Source organism: Emydura macquarii, unplaced genomic scaffold (assembly GCF_026122565.2).
Source record: "Emydura macquarii macquarii isolate MOO-44397 ecotype Brisbane River unplaced genomic scaffold, CSIRO-AGI_Emac_v2 contig_374, whole genome shotgun sequence".
NCBI classification, from domain to species: domain Eukaryota; kingdom Metazoa; phylum Chordata; order Testudines; family Chelidae; genus Emydura; species Emydura macquarii.
Genome location: NW_027130511.1, coordinates 5,906,352 through 5,927,223, shown reverse-complemented (window position 1 = coordinate 5,927,223; position 20,872 = coordinate 5,906,352). Strand labels below are relative to the sequence as shown.

The following is a 20,872-nucleotide window of genomic DNA, read 5'->3' as shown; positions in this document are numbered from 1 at the left end:
AAGAGGGACAGAGTGGATATGATACTGATTGCGCCAGCTTGGCCACGGCAGCACTGGTACAGCATGCTGCTCGACCTGGCAATTGATACACCGCTCCCGAGGCACTACGACCTGCTCTCACAGGACCAGGGTCGCCTGCTGCACCCGGACCTGGACTCCCTCCACCTGACGGCATGGAGACTCTGTGGCTGACGGAGGGAGAGCGAGCCTGCTCGGCGCAGGTCCGACAGATTCTGCTGGGCAGCAGAAAACCTTCCACTCAGGTTGTGCACCGGGCCAAGTGGAAGCGTTTTACTTGTTGGGCGGAGACCCGGGGTGTCCCACCGTCTGGCTCACCCATACAGGCGATATTGGAGTACCTACTCCACCTAAAGCTCCAGGGTTTAGCACTGGCTTCCCTGAAAGTGCACCTGGCAGCTATCTCGGCTTTCCACCAGCCGATGGAAGGGCGTTCACTGTTCTCAAACCCCATGTCAGTCAGGTTCCTCAAAGGGGTAGAGAGGCTGTACCCCCAGGTCCGCAACCCGGTGCCTCCCTGGGATTTAAACCTGGTCCTCACCATGTTGACAGGACCCTCCTTCGAGCCCATGGCTACATGCCCGCTGCTCGTCCTCTCTTGGAAGGTAGCCTTCCTCGTGGCCATTACATCGGCTAGGAGGGTCTCTGAGCTCAGAGCTTTAATCTCGGAGCCCCCCTACACGGTCTTCTATAAAGATAAGGTCCAACTGAGGCCCCACCCAGCCTTCCTGCCTAAGGTGGTGTCTCAGTTCCACTATAACCAGAATATCTTCCTCCCCGTGTTTTTTCCCAAACTGCACGGTTTGGAGGAGGAGGGGAGATGGCACTCGCTGGACACCAGACGAGCCCTGGCCTTCTACATCGAGCGGACCAGGCCGTTCCGGAAGTCAAGGCAGCTGTCGTGGCAGTGGCGGACCGGATGAAGGGCTCATCTGTCTCCACCCAGCGCATCTCCACCTGGATCACCGCCTGTATTAAAACCTGCTATGAGCGGGCGAAGGTGCCGCTTCCAGGAGCTGTGACAGCACACTCAACCAGAGCCCAGGCCTCATCGGCGGCCTTCCTGGGAGGAGTGCCCCTGCAGAACATCTGCAGAGCAGCGACCTGGTCGTCGGTCCACACCTTCACGTCCCACTACGCCATCGTGCAGCAGGCGAGAGAGGACGCAGGATTCGGCAGAGCAGTACTGGCGAGAGTAGCTCAACGCTGACTCCTACCCACCTCCAAGGTATGGCTATTTAATCACCTATATTGGAATGGATATGAGCAATCACTCAAAGTAGAAAACAGGGTTACTTACCAGTAACTGTTGTTCTTCGAGATGTGTTGCTCATATCCATTCCAAACCCACTCTCCGTCCCCACTGTTGCAGTCGGCAGAAAGAAGGGACTGAGGGGCCGCAGGGTCGGCAATGCCCTATGTACCACGGTATGAGCGCGGCACTCCAGGGGGCGCTGGAGCTGACCCTACGGAGCTAGCTAAGGGAAAAAAGTTCCGTGAATCTGTGCACGGGGCGCGCACACACCTATACTGGAATGGACATGAGCAACACATCTCGAAGAACAACAGTTACTGGTAAGTAACCCTGTTTTTCTCCTCCTCCTGCTAACTAGGCTACTGAGCACCAGTAGAGAGAGCACTGAGAGCACAAGAGATAGCCTACCTCTTCTCAGTTCTGGTACCTACTGCCACAGCAGCCCTTGGCACCAAGGAGGAGCAACTGCAAGGCAAGTCCTGCTCAGGCCCTGCCTCCCCATGATGGGATTTTCATGGGGACAGCAACAGACATATCCTTGACACCAGGACAAACCTCCTACTAAATTTGCAGTCACTACTTCAAATGATGCAGACAATATTGCTTCTTAATTAAATGGTTTTTAGGGTTGTTTTTTTTTGCAACATGGGCAAAACAACGTATTTTTCCCAAACCCCCGAGAAATGGCTGAATCATTTTTGCTGAATCTTTCAGTAAAATTCAGCCTAAGGCAGACAGCTGGCATGGAAAATTTCGGAGGAAACAGTTAAAGTTTGCCAACTGAAAACAGTCTTATAATAGAAAGTGTTGCTCAACTTTAACTATAGGCTCTGCTCCCTGTGCCACCTGATTCTTTGTGTGCACAAATTTGGGTGTGAATATACACGTGCTCCCCCAGTGAATGTTGGCATCAATGCCTTCTGCTGGATGGAGTGTGCATCAAAGAGCATGATCATGTCATCCTCTAGTAGCTGCAGCCTAGAGGATTCCTATAGCTTAAAATTACTGCACAAGTGTGCATGTTTCCCAGGTTACCACCAAGACCAAGTATTCTCTACATTTTTCTTCCCTGGTTCTTTATTGCTGAAGACGTGTGGAAGAAGCAGGATATTAGCTATTTAAGTGCTCAGATACTCCTATAGCTTTTCCTTCAGTCTGAAATAAGAGTCCTCATTTTGAGACAAGAAAATTATTTCCATGGAAACAGTTATGTTGATATTTCCCTACCTAAAGCAATATTAAAACTGGTTGCCATGGAAATAACGAGCATTAATAATGCAACTACAGACCCTTTCATTTCAAAAGAGCTTTACAAACAATACATTAACCTCAAAGTCTCTTGTAAGGTCAGTATCATCCCCATTTTACAGATGGAGATACTAAGACACAGAAAGGAGAAGAGACTAGACCAAGGTCATATAAAAGGGTCTCAGGTGAGAAGATGACAAGAGCAGTCAAACTTTGAAGGAAAAAAAATCTGCTTTTTTACAAACATCCTCAGTGATAAAGAATGAGGGGAGGGGGAAGCAGAGAACAGAACATGGAAGAGTTTTTGAAACAATGGATGTTTGTCTTTTTAAATTTTTCCATCAGATGTTCATGTATCCCCAAGTGTTTATCTAGATATTTTTATGGCCCCCATCACCGCAGTATCGGAGTGCCTCATGAACATTAATAAGCTTATCTTTACAACTGTCCCATGAGGTAGGGAAGTATTAATATTCCCTTTTACAGAAGGGAACATAAGGCACAGAGAGAGATTTAAGTGACATGCCCAAGGTCACACCAAGTCTATGGAACAGTCAGGAACTGAATCTAGATCTTCCAAATACCATTTTAGTATTTCAACCATAAGGCCATGCTTCTTCTCTAAGTATAAATCCTTGTAACTTATGCCAATATATATTCTGTCCCAGCTTGACTGCTGCTATTACCTGGACAACACGGTAAAGAATGTTTCATTTTAGCTTGAGAGTTAAAAAAAAACAAAAAAACCCATACATGACAATCTAGAAATAAAGCCATCCTACCCGGATCATAACCATGTGGGACTCCAGCAGAATCTCTGGGAAGGAGGGTTTCAGAACATCCAGACTGATATTGGGCACTATGGAAACAAAAACAGGAGAAGTAGAAGCTTGTACATGCCACCTTCCTTTAACACAAACAGACACACACACTAAACTCTCTCCTCCTGTATCAAATCTGAGGGTAACTTTCTTCTGGTGCATCCTTTGTTCCTACTGCATTTCATTCATATTCCAAACACAGCCTCTTGCAGTCAAGAAAGTATCCCCAAGTGAATTTCACAACTCATCTACTCCTTGATTTCCCGCTGTACCTTCAGAAGCGTGAGAAATAGATAAAACTCCCTGAAATAAACAGAGTCTGTGTTTAAGCACAAATGAGAGCCCCGCTGTTCTTAGACTGTTCTTTAGACACAGATCAGCCATGAATGGGAGAATGCAAAATGCATGACAATGTGAGAAGACTCTGGACCAAATGAACAGCTTCGATTTATTTCTCTTGGGTTGAATAAAGTGCTTCTGAAAGGCTGCAAAATGATAGCAGGTTTTAACAGAATCCTGCAAGTTGTGTGATAAAAATCAGGGTGTTGAGTAACGCAAACTAAGCAGAGCAGTGAATAAGGCTGTGACACAGGTTTACATTTTGGATTGTGCTGCAGAGGCTGTGTGTCATAACTGGCATTCTCAACTCTGTTCCGAGCGCATGTCACAATTCTAGCAACTAGCAACCTCATTACTGGAATGCTCCTGGAAAAGAGGATGAGGCAAGTGTGGAATAGGGCAGTGAGGATCCTACACTTCTGAAAAATCATCCAAAAATTTCTGCTATCCACTTACATTCAGAATAGCTCCTTCAATTAAAAAGCTGGTAAGGGGAGGCTCAAAATAAGCCTCCTAATGGAACATCAGTTACAACTTTAATTATCGAGTTGTGACCAGCCCTTCCATAATACTTCACACTTCAGCAGCTCCTGAGGATCTCAAAGGGCTTTATAAACACCAGACCTCATAATCCTGCCATCCCCCCATTTTACAACAGAGAAATTGAGACAGAGTGAGGCTCAGTGACTGGACCAAGGTCATGCAACAGCTCAGTACCAGAGCTGGGAACAGAACCCAGGGATCACAAACATTGCTCTGACCCTTTGAAGACAGACAAGCCAACCTGCATAATGGTTAGAGTTCCAAGAGATTTCATCACTTACATTTGGGATTGATGTGATCTTCAACATTCCAAAGGGCATTGGGAGTCTCCTTCACATACGGACTGCATGTGACTTCCACCTGTTCCCAGCCCCTGAGGAGCAGCAGGACAGCAAGTCATTCACCTCCCGAAGGATTAGCCACCATTTACAATTCAACTCTGACTTTTTCATTCACATTGACATTCTTCCCCCACATCCAGCTACCAATTAGCACCAACTGCAGCATCCAATGCTAACATATTCATTCCTGTACACCCAGAAGTCCTGTCTTATCAGAGTTTAAACAGAAACTGGACTGGATTTGATGGGTGTCTAAGGTCACAAGCCTGCTGTATACGTGACGATCAACACTTTCATATTGGAATGCCTGAAAATAGCTACTGAAATTCATATTTAGGTACATAAATATGTGGCTTGATTTTCAGAGGAGCTGAGCATCTGTAGCTCCCATCAACTTCTACATTCTTCCCAGGAAAAGCAGTCACCATTACTTTAAAAGTCAATTCATAACTAGAGCAACTCCATTATAAAAACAAAAGAATCGCCATAGTAAATCAGACCAATCGTTCATTTAGTCCATTATTCTATCTCCAGTGGTGGCCAGTACTAGATGCTCAGAAGTAAATTGCAAGAGACCCTTAAGTGGGACGCTACAGAACAAGCTCCCTAAGAGAAGTTGCTTCCTATCCCCTCTCAGTTAGCAGGTAGTTTATTCCCTGAAACATGAGGCTTTACATCCATTACAATTTAAAAAAAAATCATAACTTAATTGCTGATGTTCTCGTAAATCCATGCAAATGTCTAATCTTTTTCCTAAGCGCTTGCCCCTAATGATGTCCTGTGACAATCAGTTCCACAGGCTCAATTTGTGTTGTGTAAAAAAATATTTCCTTTTTATTTGAACTCTGATGCCAGAGGCAATCAGTACGTTCTGGGACAATTAATTCAAACTCCGGGGCCATTTCTTTGTAACAGCCTTGTTCCACATGCTACCTCCTGAGACTGGGCCCACAGGGACAGTCTCGATGACTCTAATACCTTAGGCTCAGGCCATTCCATCACTGTCAGAGCTATCTGCCCTCACTGACCAGCAACGAGAGCACAATTAGTGTGCATAGGCTTTTACAGAGACATGGGACAGATAAAAAATCCTCTCTCCTCTCCAGAGCAGCTTGTTGCATCTGCTCTCATATTCCAGATCTGTGCTCATACATAGGAGAGAAGGGTGGGGGACACTATTGTGGTCCAGGTCTTCCAATTAAAAAATGAACAGAAACCGATAAAAATATAACAGCAAGGGACTGGATGGTTCAGAGGACTGTGGAATGGGATTTGGAGTCTTTCATCTCTAGGTCATTGGTGCCTCCTACAGCTAAATGAGCTGGTGGTGTAAGAATCCCAGTTTCCAAGGGTCTATGTTGCAGCCATCATCAGCACAACTGTCCCCCGTGATGGCAATTCTTTTGCAAAGGCCAAGGATTAACTGGTTCTTGGAAAATGAACTCATCACTCATGTCTAAAGCAGGTCCCCCTTGAACAGGGCTGAACCACACCCCCATGCTGATGTCTGGAATGGACCTCGTGGTAAAGGACTTTATTCTCCAGAATGGCTAGCCCCTTCACTGTAGTGGATTTCATAACCCTAACCCATGCCATTTTCCTTTTAAAAATAAAAATAGGGAGAAAAAATAAGGTGTGTATTCTCTAGTCCACATTGAAAAGTGCTACTGAACAAGGGGATATGGTGTCAATTGTGTAAGAAAAGGATCAGCAGCAGCTAGCATGAGACTTTTGGCAGGAAGAATCACAAGCTAGGCTCAGAGATTATTTACCATTTTGGCAGTGTCTTCCCAGAGGAGCCAAGTATGCATCCTGTGGCCAGATGGGTCAGTCGGATCTGACTCCGTAGGACTTTAATGAGTTTCCCAGCCTTCCTGCCCACCACCTCAATCCTCCAAAAATCGTTGGCATCTCCTGTTCCATTCTACCATTCAAACACACCAGCAAAGAAAACAAAAGCAGGTGTCACTAGAGAACAAGACACAGAAAACAGGAACTTCTGAAACTTTACAGTGTTGACAAAGCTGAATGGATCAGACCCAGCTTAACCTCCTGAGTGTTAACAATAGGGATTCCCCAGCAGGAAGTGACTTTTATAGACACCAGCAATGCCCATGCTTACTATCTACATACATATTTACCCCACCAATCCCAGAATTCTTTGCTTCAGCTTGATATGTAGCTCTCAAGATATGAAATAACATTTTTAAAGGATTTTAAAAAAACATTTTAACAGGGCTGTTTGGCTGGGTAGCATAGTGGGTTTATTCAGCAGCCTCTTGCCTCTGGGCATTTAAAACTCAAAGCAGATTTCATTTACAAAAGTCAGAGTTTTGTCATTGTTCAGCCTAGACCCTAGAAGCCATTTGTCTACATCACAAGTCTGTGTACAGAAAATAACTGTCGGTGCAGCTTTAAGATTGCACAGTTAAGAATTTAAAGAGTCTGGTGCTGCCAAAGCTAGGTTTGTGGCGAAAGTTTAATGCTGTTCCCTTGTATGTGCACATTTTGAAAAAGACCTTAATTATGCACTAATCTAATTATTAATATAATGAAATGGATTTTTCTCCAACCTTACAGACTGACATGTATCATATGCATTAACCTGTGTAATGAGTCCAACTTCCATTATAACTTCCCTTGTACTTGCATGCATTGTAAGTGTTCTCATGGATAAGAAACTGGGTAAGAGACAGAAAGCTAAAAGTAGGAGTAAATCTTCTGTCTTGGGATGAACTTTCCTCAGGTGGAAGGAGGTATTCTTACTATTCACTTACTATGCCGTATCCAGTGACCTGAAAGTGCTTCCTTGTCATGGGGGCCTCATGCTGGTGACTGTGAAGATTTCTAGAACTCCTGAAATTAAATTACAAGCAAAACACAATTTTCAGTTTTACATTGAGAACTTTGTGCGAAGAGCTTTCATTTTGGTCAACAATAAAGACTCATTTATACAGATTCCACAGCACTTTACAGGCAATACAAATTAATTTCTGAACCATAGGAATCACTTCACAGGCCAAAGTCAACCATCTCTGAAGTTCAAAAGCATACTGACCATACCACACTACAGTTTAGGACATGGAAAGTGTTCAAATGAAACCACTGGGTGGTGGAATTTTTATTAATACAATTACCCAGGGCACTAGGGCTAACATCCCTGTTCTTACAAAACATACTAAGTGGTCTTCAAGGTCCTAGAATCATAGAATCATAGAATATTAGAGTTGGAAGGGACCTCAGGAGGTCATCTAGTCCAACCCCCTGCTCAAAGCAGGACTAACCTCAGCTATATCATCCCAACCAGGGCTTTGTCAAGCCTCAGCTTAAAAACCTGTAAGGATGGAGATTCCACCACCTCCCTAGGTAACCCATTCCAATGCTTCACCACCCTCCTAGTAAAAAACTTTTTCCTAATGTCCAACCTAGACCTCCCCCTGCAACTTGAGACCGTTGCTCCTTGTTCTGTCATCTGCCACCACCGAGAACAGCCTAGCCCCATCCTCCCTAGAACCCCCTTTCAGGTAGTTAAAAGCCGCTATCAAATCCCCCCTCACTCTTCTCTTTTGCAGACTAAACAAGCCCAGTTCCCTCAGCCTCTCCTCATAAGTCCTGTGCTCCAGCCCCCTAATCATTTTGGTTGCCCTCCGCTGCACTCTCTCCAAATTGTCCACATCTTTTTTGTAGTGGGGGGCCCAAAACTGGACACAGTATTCTAAATGCGGCCTCACCAATGCCGAATAGAGGGGAATAATCACTTCCCGTGACCTGCTGGCAATGCCCCTCCTAATGCAGCCCAATATTCCATTAGCCTTCTTGACAACCAGGGCACACTGCTGACTCATATCCAGCTTTTTATCCACCGTTACCCCCAGGTCCTTTTCTGCAGAGCTGCTGCCCAGCTCGTCGGTCCCCAGTCTATAGCTGTGCATGGGATTCTTTCTTCCTAAGTGGAGGACTCTGCACTTGTCCTTGTTGAACCTCATTAGATTTCTTTTGGCCCAATCCTCCAGTTTGTTTAGGTCACTCTGTATCCTATCCCTACCTTGCAGGGTATCTACCACTCTCCCCAGCTTAGTGTCGTCCGCAAACTTGCTGAGGGTGCAATCTACCCCATCCTCCAGATCATTAATAAAGATGTTGAACAAAACCGGCCCCAGGACCGACCCCTGGGGAACTCCGCTTGTGACCGGTTGCCAGCTAGACATGGAGCCATTGATCACTACTCGTTGAGCCCTATGCTCTAGCCAGTTCACTATCCATTTTATAGTCCATTCATCCAACCCATACTTCTTTAACTTGCTGATAAGAATACTGTGAGAAACCGTATCAAAAGCTTTGCTAAAGTCAAGGTATATCACATCCACCGCCTTCCCCACATCCACAGAGCCAGTCACCTCATCATAGAAAGCAATCAGGTTGGTCAGGCATGACTTTCCCTTGGTGAATCCGTGTTGACTGTTCCTGATCACCTTCCTCTCTTCCAAGTGCCTTAAAATGGATTCCTTAAGGACCTGCTCCATGATCTTTCCAGGGATTGAGGTGAGGCTGACCGGTCTGTAGTTCCCCGGATCCTCTTTCCTCCCTTTTTTGAAGATGGGCACTATATTTGCTTTTTTCCAGTCCTCAGGGACCTCCCCCTGTTGCCACGAGCTTTCAAAGATAATAGCCAATGGCTCTGAAATCACCTCAGCCAACTCCCTCAGCACCCTCGGGTGCATTGCATCCGGCCCCATGGACTTGTGAATGTCCAATCCTTCTAAATAGTCTTGAACCTGTTCCTTCAGCACTGCGGGATGTTTGCCTCCTTCCCATTCTGTGCCACTCCTGCCCATTCTTGATTGTTAGTTTTATTTTCCATGCAAAAGACTGCCCTCTCTGGCAGCACAAAATCCCCTAACACCATGTTTAACCATTAGGCTAAGGCTATGTTTACACTTACCTCGGCGATTCGGCGGCAGTCGACTGGAGTTACGCAAAGTACGCAAAAAAATTGCATAACTCCCGTCGACTTCTGTGCTTCTCTTCTGCGCGCCATCTTTACTGCACCGACGGGAACCGCGATCCCGTCACCGCAGCGCTACGCCACTTGAGAAGGTGGTCATAGTACGTCGACTTCTGGATCAACTGAGCTGGTCTTAACTGACCGCTCAGTCGATCCAGATAAGTCGATTTGATGGCGGCAACTTTGCCGCCGTCGGTGTAGACATAGCCTAAGCTCAAAAGAAAGAATATCACTTGCTGCATCATTTATATAGAACCCAGGTTTTTCTCGGTTCTTCCATTGCAGGCCCAGCCTCCTCTACATGCAAAAGCAGTGCTGCTAACGCTTGATTTTATCATGACTCTCACATATCTGGTGTTCTTCTTAAAGCCCCAGGTGCTGGAATCACATTATTATTTAAGAATCTCAGCTTTCACTTCAAAGAGTAAGTTTCTAGCTCTAATGGTTGCAAAGAAAGGCTTGAAAACATGGACCCTCAAGAAGGCTCAAAAGCCAGAAGGCAAATAAAAAGCACTCAACATTTATTATTTTTAAAATCTCATGATTTTTAAGGCCTGATTTCATGCTTTTTGAATGCTTGGGGAAGGCAATACTGAAGGTCACAGAGCAGTATTGCACAATTTGCAGGTTAATAGAGGTCCTGTATATTTAAAGAAATGAATGCTCAGAGAGGGCAAACTCCTCTGTTGCACAGTGAAAGGAGGGGAAATGCAGCATACCGGGCTTCCCTGCCACAGTCTTGTGAGCAGGCATTCATTGAAGAGGGAAAACTTGAGAGCATATCATTTTAAACAGTTTCACTAATGTAGTCTCAGTATCTGATGGAACTTCAGCGGAGACATCTTTGCAAAATGTACATCAATAAAATGTTTTTCCTTTTCTAACAACAACAACAAAAAACAACTTCAGCGGGGACATGGTGGCTAAACAAGGCAATAATGGGGATACTTTTGCCCCATATTCCTGGCATGTTAGGCAAAACCGAAGCACTTAACTTGCCTGACAAGCTGGAAGAGCAGGAAAGTTCTGGGCACAAACAACAGAATTAAGGATCTGAAATTACTGTCTTGCTGTGGAATAGCCCTTAACGTTGCATACTGTGCAGCTGGACAGATTTCTCCTGAGCCGCAGGTGGCTCTCTCGAAAAAGAAGATACTTCACTGTGGTGAAGCTGAGATGTTCTGTTCAGAGATCTCTCATCCCAAGAAAGGACAGTGGCTCACAGAGCCCATTCAAAATATGGGACTGTACAGAGGGAAACTCCACAAAACCAACGCTGGGAATAGAAAGATGGAGAAAAGTCCATAGCACAAAAGAGCTTGATGAAGGTTTGTGCTACCCTAATTCTACTCATCGGCAGGTCAAGTCTCACCACCAACCCCATTCACTAATCGTATGGTAAATGCTGATTCTTTTCAACTCCCAGAAAACACAGATACAACCTCTTATATTTTTCTATGATTTCTTAAACACCTTACTCTTTGTGCTCCAGCCGGATAACATCTCCATGTCTCACAAACTCCACAGAGTAGGAAGGATCTAAATGATCTGCTGGAAGAAAAATAGATCACAGCACCAGGTTTTGAAAAGGAATCAATACTCCTAGAAACAGTTTCTAGAGAATGCTGACCCCCAGGCAAACAGAAGATGCTCTCAGCAAACTCACTTCATCGGACCCTATATTCAGTGCAACCCTTAGCATCAGTCCAAGGATCGGTCCCAACTGTTATTCCCTGGAACCATATCATGGCAGCTTCCAGACAGCAGAGTGGCTGCCCCTGGGTACATCAGGAAGACTGACAGAATGACACAATGTTTAGCACATTTATACTTTGGTTTTTTTAGCAGCAGCCAATCAACTTTAATCTTATTAGGCACTATTAGTGCAGGAAGGAAACCGTATGTACCAAACGTGCTCCACATATAGTCTCTGGGTTTTAAGACGTGGTCTATATGGACTATAGGTCCCAACATGAAATATTCCATTTTCACCCAAGCAGCCATCCACTCAAATCAATGGTATATGGCGTGCTGGGACCCGTAGGCATTGTGGACCACACACATGAATTAATGAAAATGGTAACTGCAATCCGTCCCATTTTATACCTAATTGCAGTCCTTGGTCATCTGGCAAGTTACTAATGCAGCCTTCAGTTGGGCAAAGTTAAGACATCTCACTTGTACAGGAAGGAATATGAAGATGTGATCAATAATCTGCCTTACCCTCAAAAATCCTTTATTTGGGAAGAGATCCCAAGAATATAGTAGTAAAAAAACCAGAAGTATCAGTTAGACAGTCCATTTTGCTAAAGTTCTGTTTACCTGTGTTGGAATCATGTTTCTTTATAATCCACAGGTTGTTCAAGTCCTTGTGTAAATAGGCAGTGACCTGGAAACACAATAATAAACCATTTCATTTCACAACAAGTCAGATCTGGCCAAAGTACAAAATCCATCCATCAGCAGGTCAAAAATACCAAGTTCATCCAGTGTTGATACACTAAAATTAAATACAGGATAACTTTGTGATATTATCCCTGAATTACAAAATCCTGGTTATTGGATGTTGCTTAACCCTGATAACTCCATTAAACAAGTGAGGGACATGATCTGTGTGTTACCAATGTACATTATGTCACTTGGAGCTGCAACATCTCTGTCTGCCTTTCCCCTGTTGCTCTGGAGTGCTGTGCATCCCTGCTAATAACTTCTAAATCACATCATAGAGTCATAGAAATGTAGGACTGGAAGGGACCTCGAGAAATAATCAAATATAGCGGCCTGTGCAGAGGCAGGACCCAGTAAAACTAGACCATCCCTGACAGGTGTTTGGCCAACCTGTTCTTAAAAACCTCCACAACCTCCCTTGGAAGCCTACTCCAATGCTTAACCACCCTTACAGTTAGAAATTTTTTCCTAATATCTAACTTAAATTTCCCTTGCTGCAAATGAAGATAGGGCAAGAAATAATGGTCTTAATGTCCTATCTATGTGGTTCTGTCTCCTCTCTCAGTCCTAGTTCAGAGGCTCTTTCCACAACAAGATCTTCTGTTCTGCAAACACGTACTTCCTGATATTCCTCACTTGGTATCAGAAATCCTGGGTCTGACATCTTGATCACTTCCATAGCAACAAACTGCAAATGTCACCAAGGGATGGTTAGAATTGCTGATTGGGAATAAGCAGCTGGTGCAGACACAGAGATCCTATTTCTAAAGTAATTGTTCTGAGTGATAGAGAAAGGAGAAAAATGAAGCAAATAACTGTCTATCCTCAACATCTTTCATCTGAGGATCTCAAAGCACTTTACAGACTAAATTGCAAAGCACGTCTTCTTAGGAAACCTGCTGAGGAAGCAGACATTGCTGGGGTGATGCTTAGAGAAAAATGGGAAATTTGCTTTATTTTTGTGCTGTCTGATTCACTAGTATTTTATGTTATGGGGTTGCTGATTCTCTCTTTGACTTATTATAATTTTAATTATTTATTGCAGGTGTCTAGGGAGTTAAGACTGGTGCCTCTTAATACTGTTAGTTTATAAATCTAAAGAAACCTAAATCTAATCTAATGAATGAACCCTCACAAACTCCCCAGTGATTATCACCATTATCCTCAAAATAAAGGCAAGGAAATTAAGACACAAAAGGAGGAAGTGACTTTCCCAGGATCACAGAAGAGGTCAGTGGCAGAGCTGGGAACAGAATGCAAAAAGTCCTGACCCCCATTCCTCTGCTCTTACTTTTCACAGTGCCCCCTTCAGGATCAAGAAATGGATTTATGTTAAACATAAGGATTTTCACTCTTTTCCACGAGGTGGCAGCTGCTCTTTCTTTCTATGTTGTCTTGGCGTGCAAGATAACCTCCCTATTTTAATGCATCCTTACTATTGCAGTCCACCTGTCCTGGTGTGAAAGTGGTATGAATTCAGATACCTGTACTGCTAAGATTTCCAAACAAGGGCAAAGCTCAGCACCCTATCCCCACCCCGTCACATAGTGATGAAAGGCCAGCATAGAATGTAAGCACTTATGTGGCTTCCATCACCATTCTATCTGAATGCTCAGTGCAGTAGGTCTTTAGGAATGCCATGCCAAATCTCAAGAGGGGAACTGTAAAGAGTTGCACCTCCCCAAGCAGAGTGATAAAAGAACATGACAGCGGAAAAGAGCAGCTGCTTTTATGAGATAAATCAGCAGAGCACAATGTCACACACTGGCTGCCGTGAGAGATAGCTGACCTGTTGCTGGCGAGCCCCCACACCCTCAGGATACAGGTGCCAGTGCGAATGAAGATACCCCCCAGCCATCCGAAGGTTCTTCATTGTGATCACAGAGCCATAGGCCAGGTCTGAAAGAGAAGGACGGGGAGACAACAGGTCTGTGGCAGCTCTCCTGTAAAATGTCATCCCACAGTCAAACAGCAGTGCAGTGACTCAAGGTAAAGACGCCTCTCTTTATTTCGAGACAGGCCTATTTCCCTTCTGATGCATAACTACAGACAGCTCACTATCACCTTACCTACCATCATCCACCAGAATCTATTAAAAAGACAAAACTAGACTGAGGCACAACATTTGCATTTAAAAAAAAAGTGGAGGAGACAGAGGATTTTCCAAACCTAACGCAAATAGAAGTGTTTTCTTGTTTTTTAAAAAATTAATGTCAGTAATTAGAGTATTTGGGTTGTTTGTTTGTTTTTCTTCTTTACAGGGACATGGTCAATATGAGAGCTAGTCAATTTAAAAAAAAAAAAAAAAAAGTTTAAATAGCTTCAGACACTGCACCTGCACTAACCGTCTGACAATTTTTGTGGCTCTAGGATCACACCGTCCCATTTTTTATAACGTTCTCTCGCTTGTTCCTATGAGAAAGACTCAAACAAATAAAAGGGAACACTGACGGACGATGCAGGAGTCACAGTAAAATTGAGTATATACATACTGCTGTTAAGTGCACAAATGAATACTGAAAAAACAGAAAAGGAAATTTCTCTCCAACCTTTAATTTCCAGAAATCTTTGCTATAGCTCTTATTACAAGAGTAGGCAAAAAAAAAATGCAGGCAATAGTTTAAATCCTCAGCTTCACTTACCATCCCTCTGTGCCCTTCAACAATGCAAAGGGGCAGTAAAGCAATTAACCAGCTACCAGCCAGTAGGAAATTGGCTTAGTGGCTCTTCACCACCCACCCTTATAGTCCCTAGTACAGGAGGTGTGGCTGAGAAAGGGAGGGTGTGGCCAGAGCACCACTGCATCTGGCAATCCCCTACTGCTGGAGCAACGTTTTGTAGCAGTGGACAGCAGAGCAAAAGTTAAAGCACCCCTCAAGCTGCTCTCAATTGCTCTGGGGATGCAGAGGCCCCTGGCAGGCTTCAGGATCAGGAAGCCACAAAAGTGGCGTACAGATGTCTTTGTCCCCTAAGCCCGGTCCTGCACAGAACACAGATCAGCTGGGCCAGAGGGTCTGGTCCCAAGTATGAGTTTTAAGCTGATGGTGTCTCTTTAACATAAGCCTTTCCCTTGCAGCGATGGAAATCCAAGCACCTTACACTGTCTTACTACCTATCAAAAAGGTAAAACCAACAAGTAAAAAGTGAACCCAACAAGTCTTGTTTCACTGTCTCAAACAAAGTGAAGGACAAAAAGTAAAGCAAAAACAGAAATGGCAAAAAATAGACTCAAGCCTTAGAATTATTTCCATTTTTGTAATGGCAGATGTTACTGAAAACACAAAGAACGTTGTAGCAGGGCACTGGACCTCAGCACACATGCATGCATGTTACAGCACTCAGGCGTGTTAACATTGAGGGCTGTAATTGCAGGTCATATGCTTGCTCCTAGTCATGTGTCTTAAAGGAAATCACATATAAAGGGCATGCCTCTTGGACAGGGGCCAGGCAGGAAAGACAGGGTAATGGAAGGACTCTGGAGGAGGCTTTCCCAAATAGCCAAGAAGGTCTGCTAAAGAGCTACCATTCCCAGCTGCAAAAAGTGGTCTCTATGTGATCTGAAGAGCCCCTCAAAACCAACTGGCTGAGGGCCCACCAAGCTGTAACTTATAACAGGCCTGACATACTAACCTCAACACACCGTTTTCATGATATGTATCTAAAAGGTGTCATGTAAAGTATCATATGTAAACTGGTGAAATGCTGGTCAGGAATATCATTGCATGATGCATTTATGGGTTGTGTATAAAGAATTGTGTGTGTGCTGGAAATATGCTCTTGAAATGTGTTTTGGTGGCAGTGCATAAATCAAGCCTGCCCTAGACAAAGGAATATGGATTCTCCTGTCTGACTGGCTTGATTACAGGAGAGGACAATGAAAGTACATCTACATGTAAGGCAAACAAAGCAATTAAGCTAACAAGAAGGGGAAGAAAGAGCTTAGTAAGCACATCGGGGACAGAATCTGCATCCCCAGAAGTCTTCCTGGGTCTAGAAGCATAGACAATGGACTTTGGGTATGTGACTGGGTGTACCAGGCCTTCATGGCTCCCTACAGAAGTCCCCATGGTCCTACTACAACCCACCCCAGTAAAGGAGCAGTGAAGGTGGGTCCCCCAGGCCTGCATAGAAAGGCTGCATAGAAGCAGCCAATCTGAGACCAGCTGGATCAGAGAAAAGGAGCTTCAGAGCCTTAGCAGGTCAGTTCCTGGCTGGGACCAGAGGGGCAAGAAAGGGTGCTCCCCTTTGTCCAAAGGAGCTCAATTTGTTGCATTTTTTTAAGCTGGGAGAGAGAAAGCCTGAGAACCTTAACCCTGAGGTGAGAGGTGAACTAAAGGGGCCATGTGGGAAGAGGCCCGTGGAAGCAGTAGCAACGAATTGAATCGAGCATTACATGGCTGCTATTTATAGGTCAGAACCCGAAGTAGTGAGTGGGCTCGGGTTTCCCCACAGATGAAGTGGTATAAACCCTCAGAAGGGGACAAGGCTTGTTTGGAAGCCCAAGTGAATGGCTGAAATTAAAGGACCCAGAGCTGGGGTTGAAGACCCTGGTGAGTGCAGATAGACATTTTTGGTTGGATTTTTGTTACCCCAGAAGGGGTTCATTAGAATTGTGTGATCTGGCTGGAGGGCCAAGCCACTGAAAACCCACCAAGCAAGGCTGACAACCTACAGGAAGCACCAGGAATGGGAAAAAGTCTGCAGTACAGCACACAGCAGCAAGAAGTGCTCAACAGATGCCCTTTTACCGGATAATATAACAGGAGCAAAAAGACATTTTAGTTACAAATCACTTAAGAGACAAATGAGGCCAAAGCTCTTGGAATCTGTGAAAGGTAGATCCTTCATCCATGTGGGTTGAAGTCTCTGGGAAGTGAGTATAAGTGAGAAATTGCCTGAGACCAAGACTGTATTCTGTTAAGATTTAAACACTAGAAAGTTTGTTTTTATTTTATTTCTTTGTAACTATACCCGTCTCTTTTTCTCGTTTGGTATCACTTAAATCTCTGTTCTTTATTATTACATTTATTCTTGTTCTATTACAAAGCCATCTCAATGCTGCTGCTCATCAGCTAACCCAACAGGCTGGTGTATACACTGTCTCTTTGGAGGCAACGAATTTAATAATTTCTGTGACTGTCACAGCAAGAGAGATTGGACACAGCAGGGAGACATCTGGGGAACTCGGAAACTGGGGCTCACTGATTGTTACCTGCAAGGCGTTTGCTGATGACACAGACAGATTGCTGTGGCAGAGAGCTGACACAGCCTAATCTCCAGCAAAAGTCATGCCTGCTGAGGCAGCTAACTCTTGCTGGTGAATCTGCTGACTAGCTAACAACGGCTTTTAGTTTTGTAAAGACCTGGTTATATTGGCAAGGTTAGTTTGAAGAGTTTACTTTCCCAAGGACCTGGACACTTACGCTCTGGTACCGAGACATTGTGAAGATTGTTCCCAATCAGTCGGGATTGAAAGGCGGAGCTGAAAAAACCATCCCCGGGCCCACTAGGAGAGAGCAAAGAATGCGCAGATCATGAAACTGAGGAAACAAGTGTTCAGAGCTGAAATATGCATTACCAAATTATTTTAAAGACGGAAACAGATAAGATGTCTAGTCTGTCTCAGAATGCAGGGGAAAAGGACTTCCACTCCTGTAGGTGCTTACCTCTCACAATGGGCTCTGACTCACTTGGCTACAACAAATATATTCTCACAGGCGATTTTCAACAGCTTCAAGGATTTGAGAGGGTTTCTATGGCCACCAAAAGTGAATCATTTTAGTTCTGTATGAAGTACAGTGAGTTTTCTTTCTTTCTTTCTTTCATTCCATGTTCCTAAAATGCAAACCTTGACTCACTGTCTCACCTTGGGCAAGTCACATCGCCTCTAATGCTCCTAAAGACCCACTCCTGCTGTGATACTAGTGGTGACACTATCTGACTTATACCTACAAATCTGAGGAGTAAATAGAAAGAATTCATAGTTCTTATTTATTTTTAAATAACTATTTCCTTAGCTTTCTATTACCACCATATGGCCAATCACCACCTCGACAGCCTTACTAATCTGTTGCACCCATTCCCAATGCAAGCATCTCTCCTTTCTTTGGAGACACCTAGTATATTATGAGTAGAGCTGGTCAGAACATTTCTGGTGAAATGAAATTTCACCAAAATATGCTATTTCATCAGAGCCTATGTGTTTTGTGGAGATGTACCAATTTCTGCTGATTTTTTGTCAGGAAGGTTTTTGGATCCAGAACCTGGGCGTGTGGGGGTGGAGAATACTTTGGTTAGAGTACTAACCTGGGATGTGGGAGAACCACATTTAAGTCCCTTTTTTAACTTGATTTGGAGTGATCTGGTATGAAAAACCTGCTCTGAATCAGACAGAGCAGGGACTTGAACATGAGTCTCCCACATCCCAGGCCAGGATCTTAAACACCAGGCTACAGAGTGAGACTGGCTTCTCAAACACACGCAACGTCTGCTTTTTTGGGAAAACATTTGAAAGGTTTTGTTTTTATTTCAATGCAGAATGAATACAAATTTTAAAACCTTAAAAGTAGCCATGGAACAAAAATGTTATCTTCCAATACGTTCTAATTGTAAGTGCTACTGAAACCAAGTGAACAAATAAAGGGAAAATAAAGGCACCCAAGCCCTGTATCACAATCTTATTAGGACCAGAATGGAAGGATAGTGGTTAAGGTGCTAGGCTACGACTCAGACGAGGATTCCATTCCCAGGTCTGCCACTGAGTTGCTGTGTGACCTTGAGTCAATTCCTCTCGCTTTCCCCATCTGTATAAAGGGGATAATTATGCCAAATAATGCAGAGGAGAGGGAATTGTGGGACTTAATTAACATCTGCAAAGCGTTTTAAGATACTTAGATGGAAGGGGCCAGAGAGTTACTATTATAGTCTCCATTTGAAGAGCTACTAAGTGTCTATACAAACAAACAGATTAAGCTGATTAATTAAATCTATTTGGATCTACCTACACTGGGCAGGGAATCGTGTTTAAGCCCAGTTTCTGAACTCTATGCCAGCTGAACCAACTACTGCTAACATGATTTGGCTGGCTGGTGTGCACAGAGCCATCCTTGTAAGAACTATGTTCTAGTCTGGGTGGGAATCTAGGCTAAAACATGGCTTGTGAATCTGTTTCTGATACTGAAACATTAAAATCAGTAACGGCAAAATAAACACTGACTCAGTTCAAAGGGTGATTTTCCTTCTGTGCTAAGGGAGAAAGTAAGGGGGAAAACTTGAGAAATACCTTTTATTTAATGCTGCGAAGTGAACAGCAAACTGAGCTGTGTAGAGGGCGAGTGGCAGCAGGATGAGGCAGAATACACGAGCCAGCAAGTGCTTCCCCAGCGTGACCTGCAGACAGAATCCAGATCAAAAAGAGCAGCAGCAGAAACCCTCCTGACTACAACTGCAAGGAGGGCCACTGAGGTGGGAGGCTCGTCATACAAACCGCCATGGCACACACGACCAAGTAGCTCCTTACTGGACTGTCAGATTTCCCCCAAAAGGTTGAGGGAAAGGCGGAAGCCAAGCCACACTCTCAGTGTGCTTCCCAAAAAGTGGGCCTCATTTGGAAATATGGCGGGGAAGCCTTAATTTTCAGAAAGGCTCAGCACCCACATCTCCAACGAAAGTCAATAGGAGCTGCCCAAAATCAACACCTTTGAAAATCTTTTGCTTTTATGGTTTATTGGGGTAGCACTGTACTTACAAACAAATTAAGGCTGTGGAGAAGCTTGTCAAGTAGGAAGTGTGTCTATGTGGTGAAGGGAGAAAATGAAAGCATGGGGGGAACCAATTTAGAGGAGTCTTGGGGAAATCCTCAGGCGTACTCAGATGTGGATTTAAAAATGGCTTCTTGATCACCCAAGTTTGCTCAGTTTGGGAACACAGAGGTTAAGGCTACCAGAATCAGGTTTAATAGGTGTCTATCTACTTCATCTAAAGTTTTTGTACAGTACTTTTCACTTAGCTATTAAGCTAAGCAACTCCCATCTCTTAACACCAAGACAAATTATTTTTAAACTAATAAGGAAAACAGTGACTATGCTTTGCTGTGGTCCAGCTCCTGTACCCACTGAAGTCAACAGAAGATGCAGTTGCTCAGTACTTCTGAAAAAATCCAACCTAAAGTTTCAAGTTGAGCACCCAAAAATCACTGCCACTTCTGAAAATTTTGGCTTAAATTACTTAACCAAAGCCAGACAGTGGATCAACGTTTGAACTGGGATTAAAATTCAGGAATCTAGTCCCCAATCCTATGCTCAGATCTGCACAAAACACTTCTTTTACAAAATATCTATCTTATTGTTACCATAAATATTATTGCTATGGTTTCTCAATGCAAATACAAATGAAAAGAACAAAAATATGCATTGAAAGAGCATTGAACAAAACAGAGTAGTGGGCCAAGATGAGGTGCAGGTTTTAGAAATCAAATTATTTAAAAAAGATGACATATAAACAAACAAAACTAATTCCATAGGCAATATAGAGAAAAGTTATTTATGCTTTTAGGCTTTTATGTTACTACTTCTTTTTCAGAGTAACTGATGAAGGGTTGCCAAATAGTTAATTAAGCAGCAAGTCTCTCTCTTCTGGAGTTAATACATTTCTTTACATATTCTAACACACAGGGGCTCTCTTCTTTTGCTGTCAGCAGCACAAATGAAATCACTTTGCAGCCGACTGTGGCAGAAGGCTTAGAGGTGATGGATTTGTTCCATTTCAGAAACAATTGACTGACTCTATTCTCAAGAAATGCTTCTCTGGAGCTGGAACACTGCATCTTCACAGCCCATATTGATTTGCATTAATC

The 20,872-nt window shown here is 43.9% G+C and overlaps 1 protein-coding gene across 1 annotated transcript in view; it reads right to left on the bottom strand.

The window, feature by feature from the left end:
* The window catches only part of POMT2 (protein O-mannosyltransferase 2), a 48,474-nt gene that overhangs the window by 15,959 nt on the left and 11,643 nt on the right, over positions 1–20,872 (bottom strand). The window contains exons 7-15 of the mRNA XM_067532677.1: positions 19,301–19,407; positions 17,442–17,524; positions 13,808–13,917; positions 11,893–11,959; positions 11,049–11,118; positions 7,343–7,421; positions 6,338–6,489; positions 4,506–4,597; positions 3,304–3,380 (exon numbers count right to left, since the gene is read on the bottom strand). Coding sequence (XP_067388778.1) covers positions 3,304–3,380; positions 4,506–4,597; positions 6,338–6,489; positions 7,343–7,421; positions 11,049–11,118; positions 11,893–11,959; positions 13,808–13,917; positions 17,442–17,524; positions 19,301–19,407 — 837 coding nt within the window. The remainder of the gene's footprint in view (positions 1–3,303; positions 3,381–4,505; positions 4,598–6,337; positions 6,490–7,342; positions 7,422–11,048; positions 11,119–11,892; positions 11,960–13,807; positions 13,918–17,441; positions 17,525–19,300; positions 19,408–20,872) is intronic.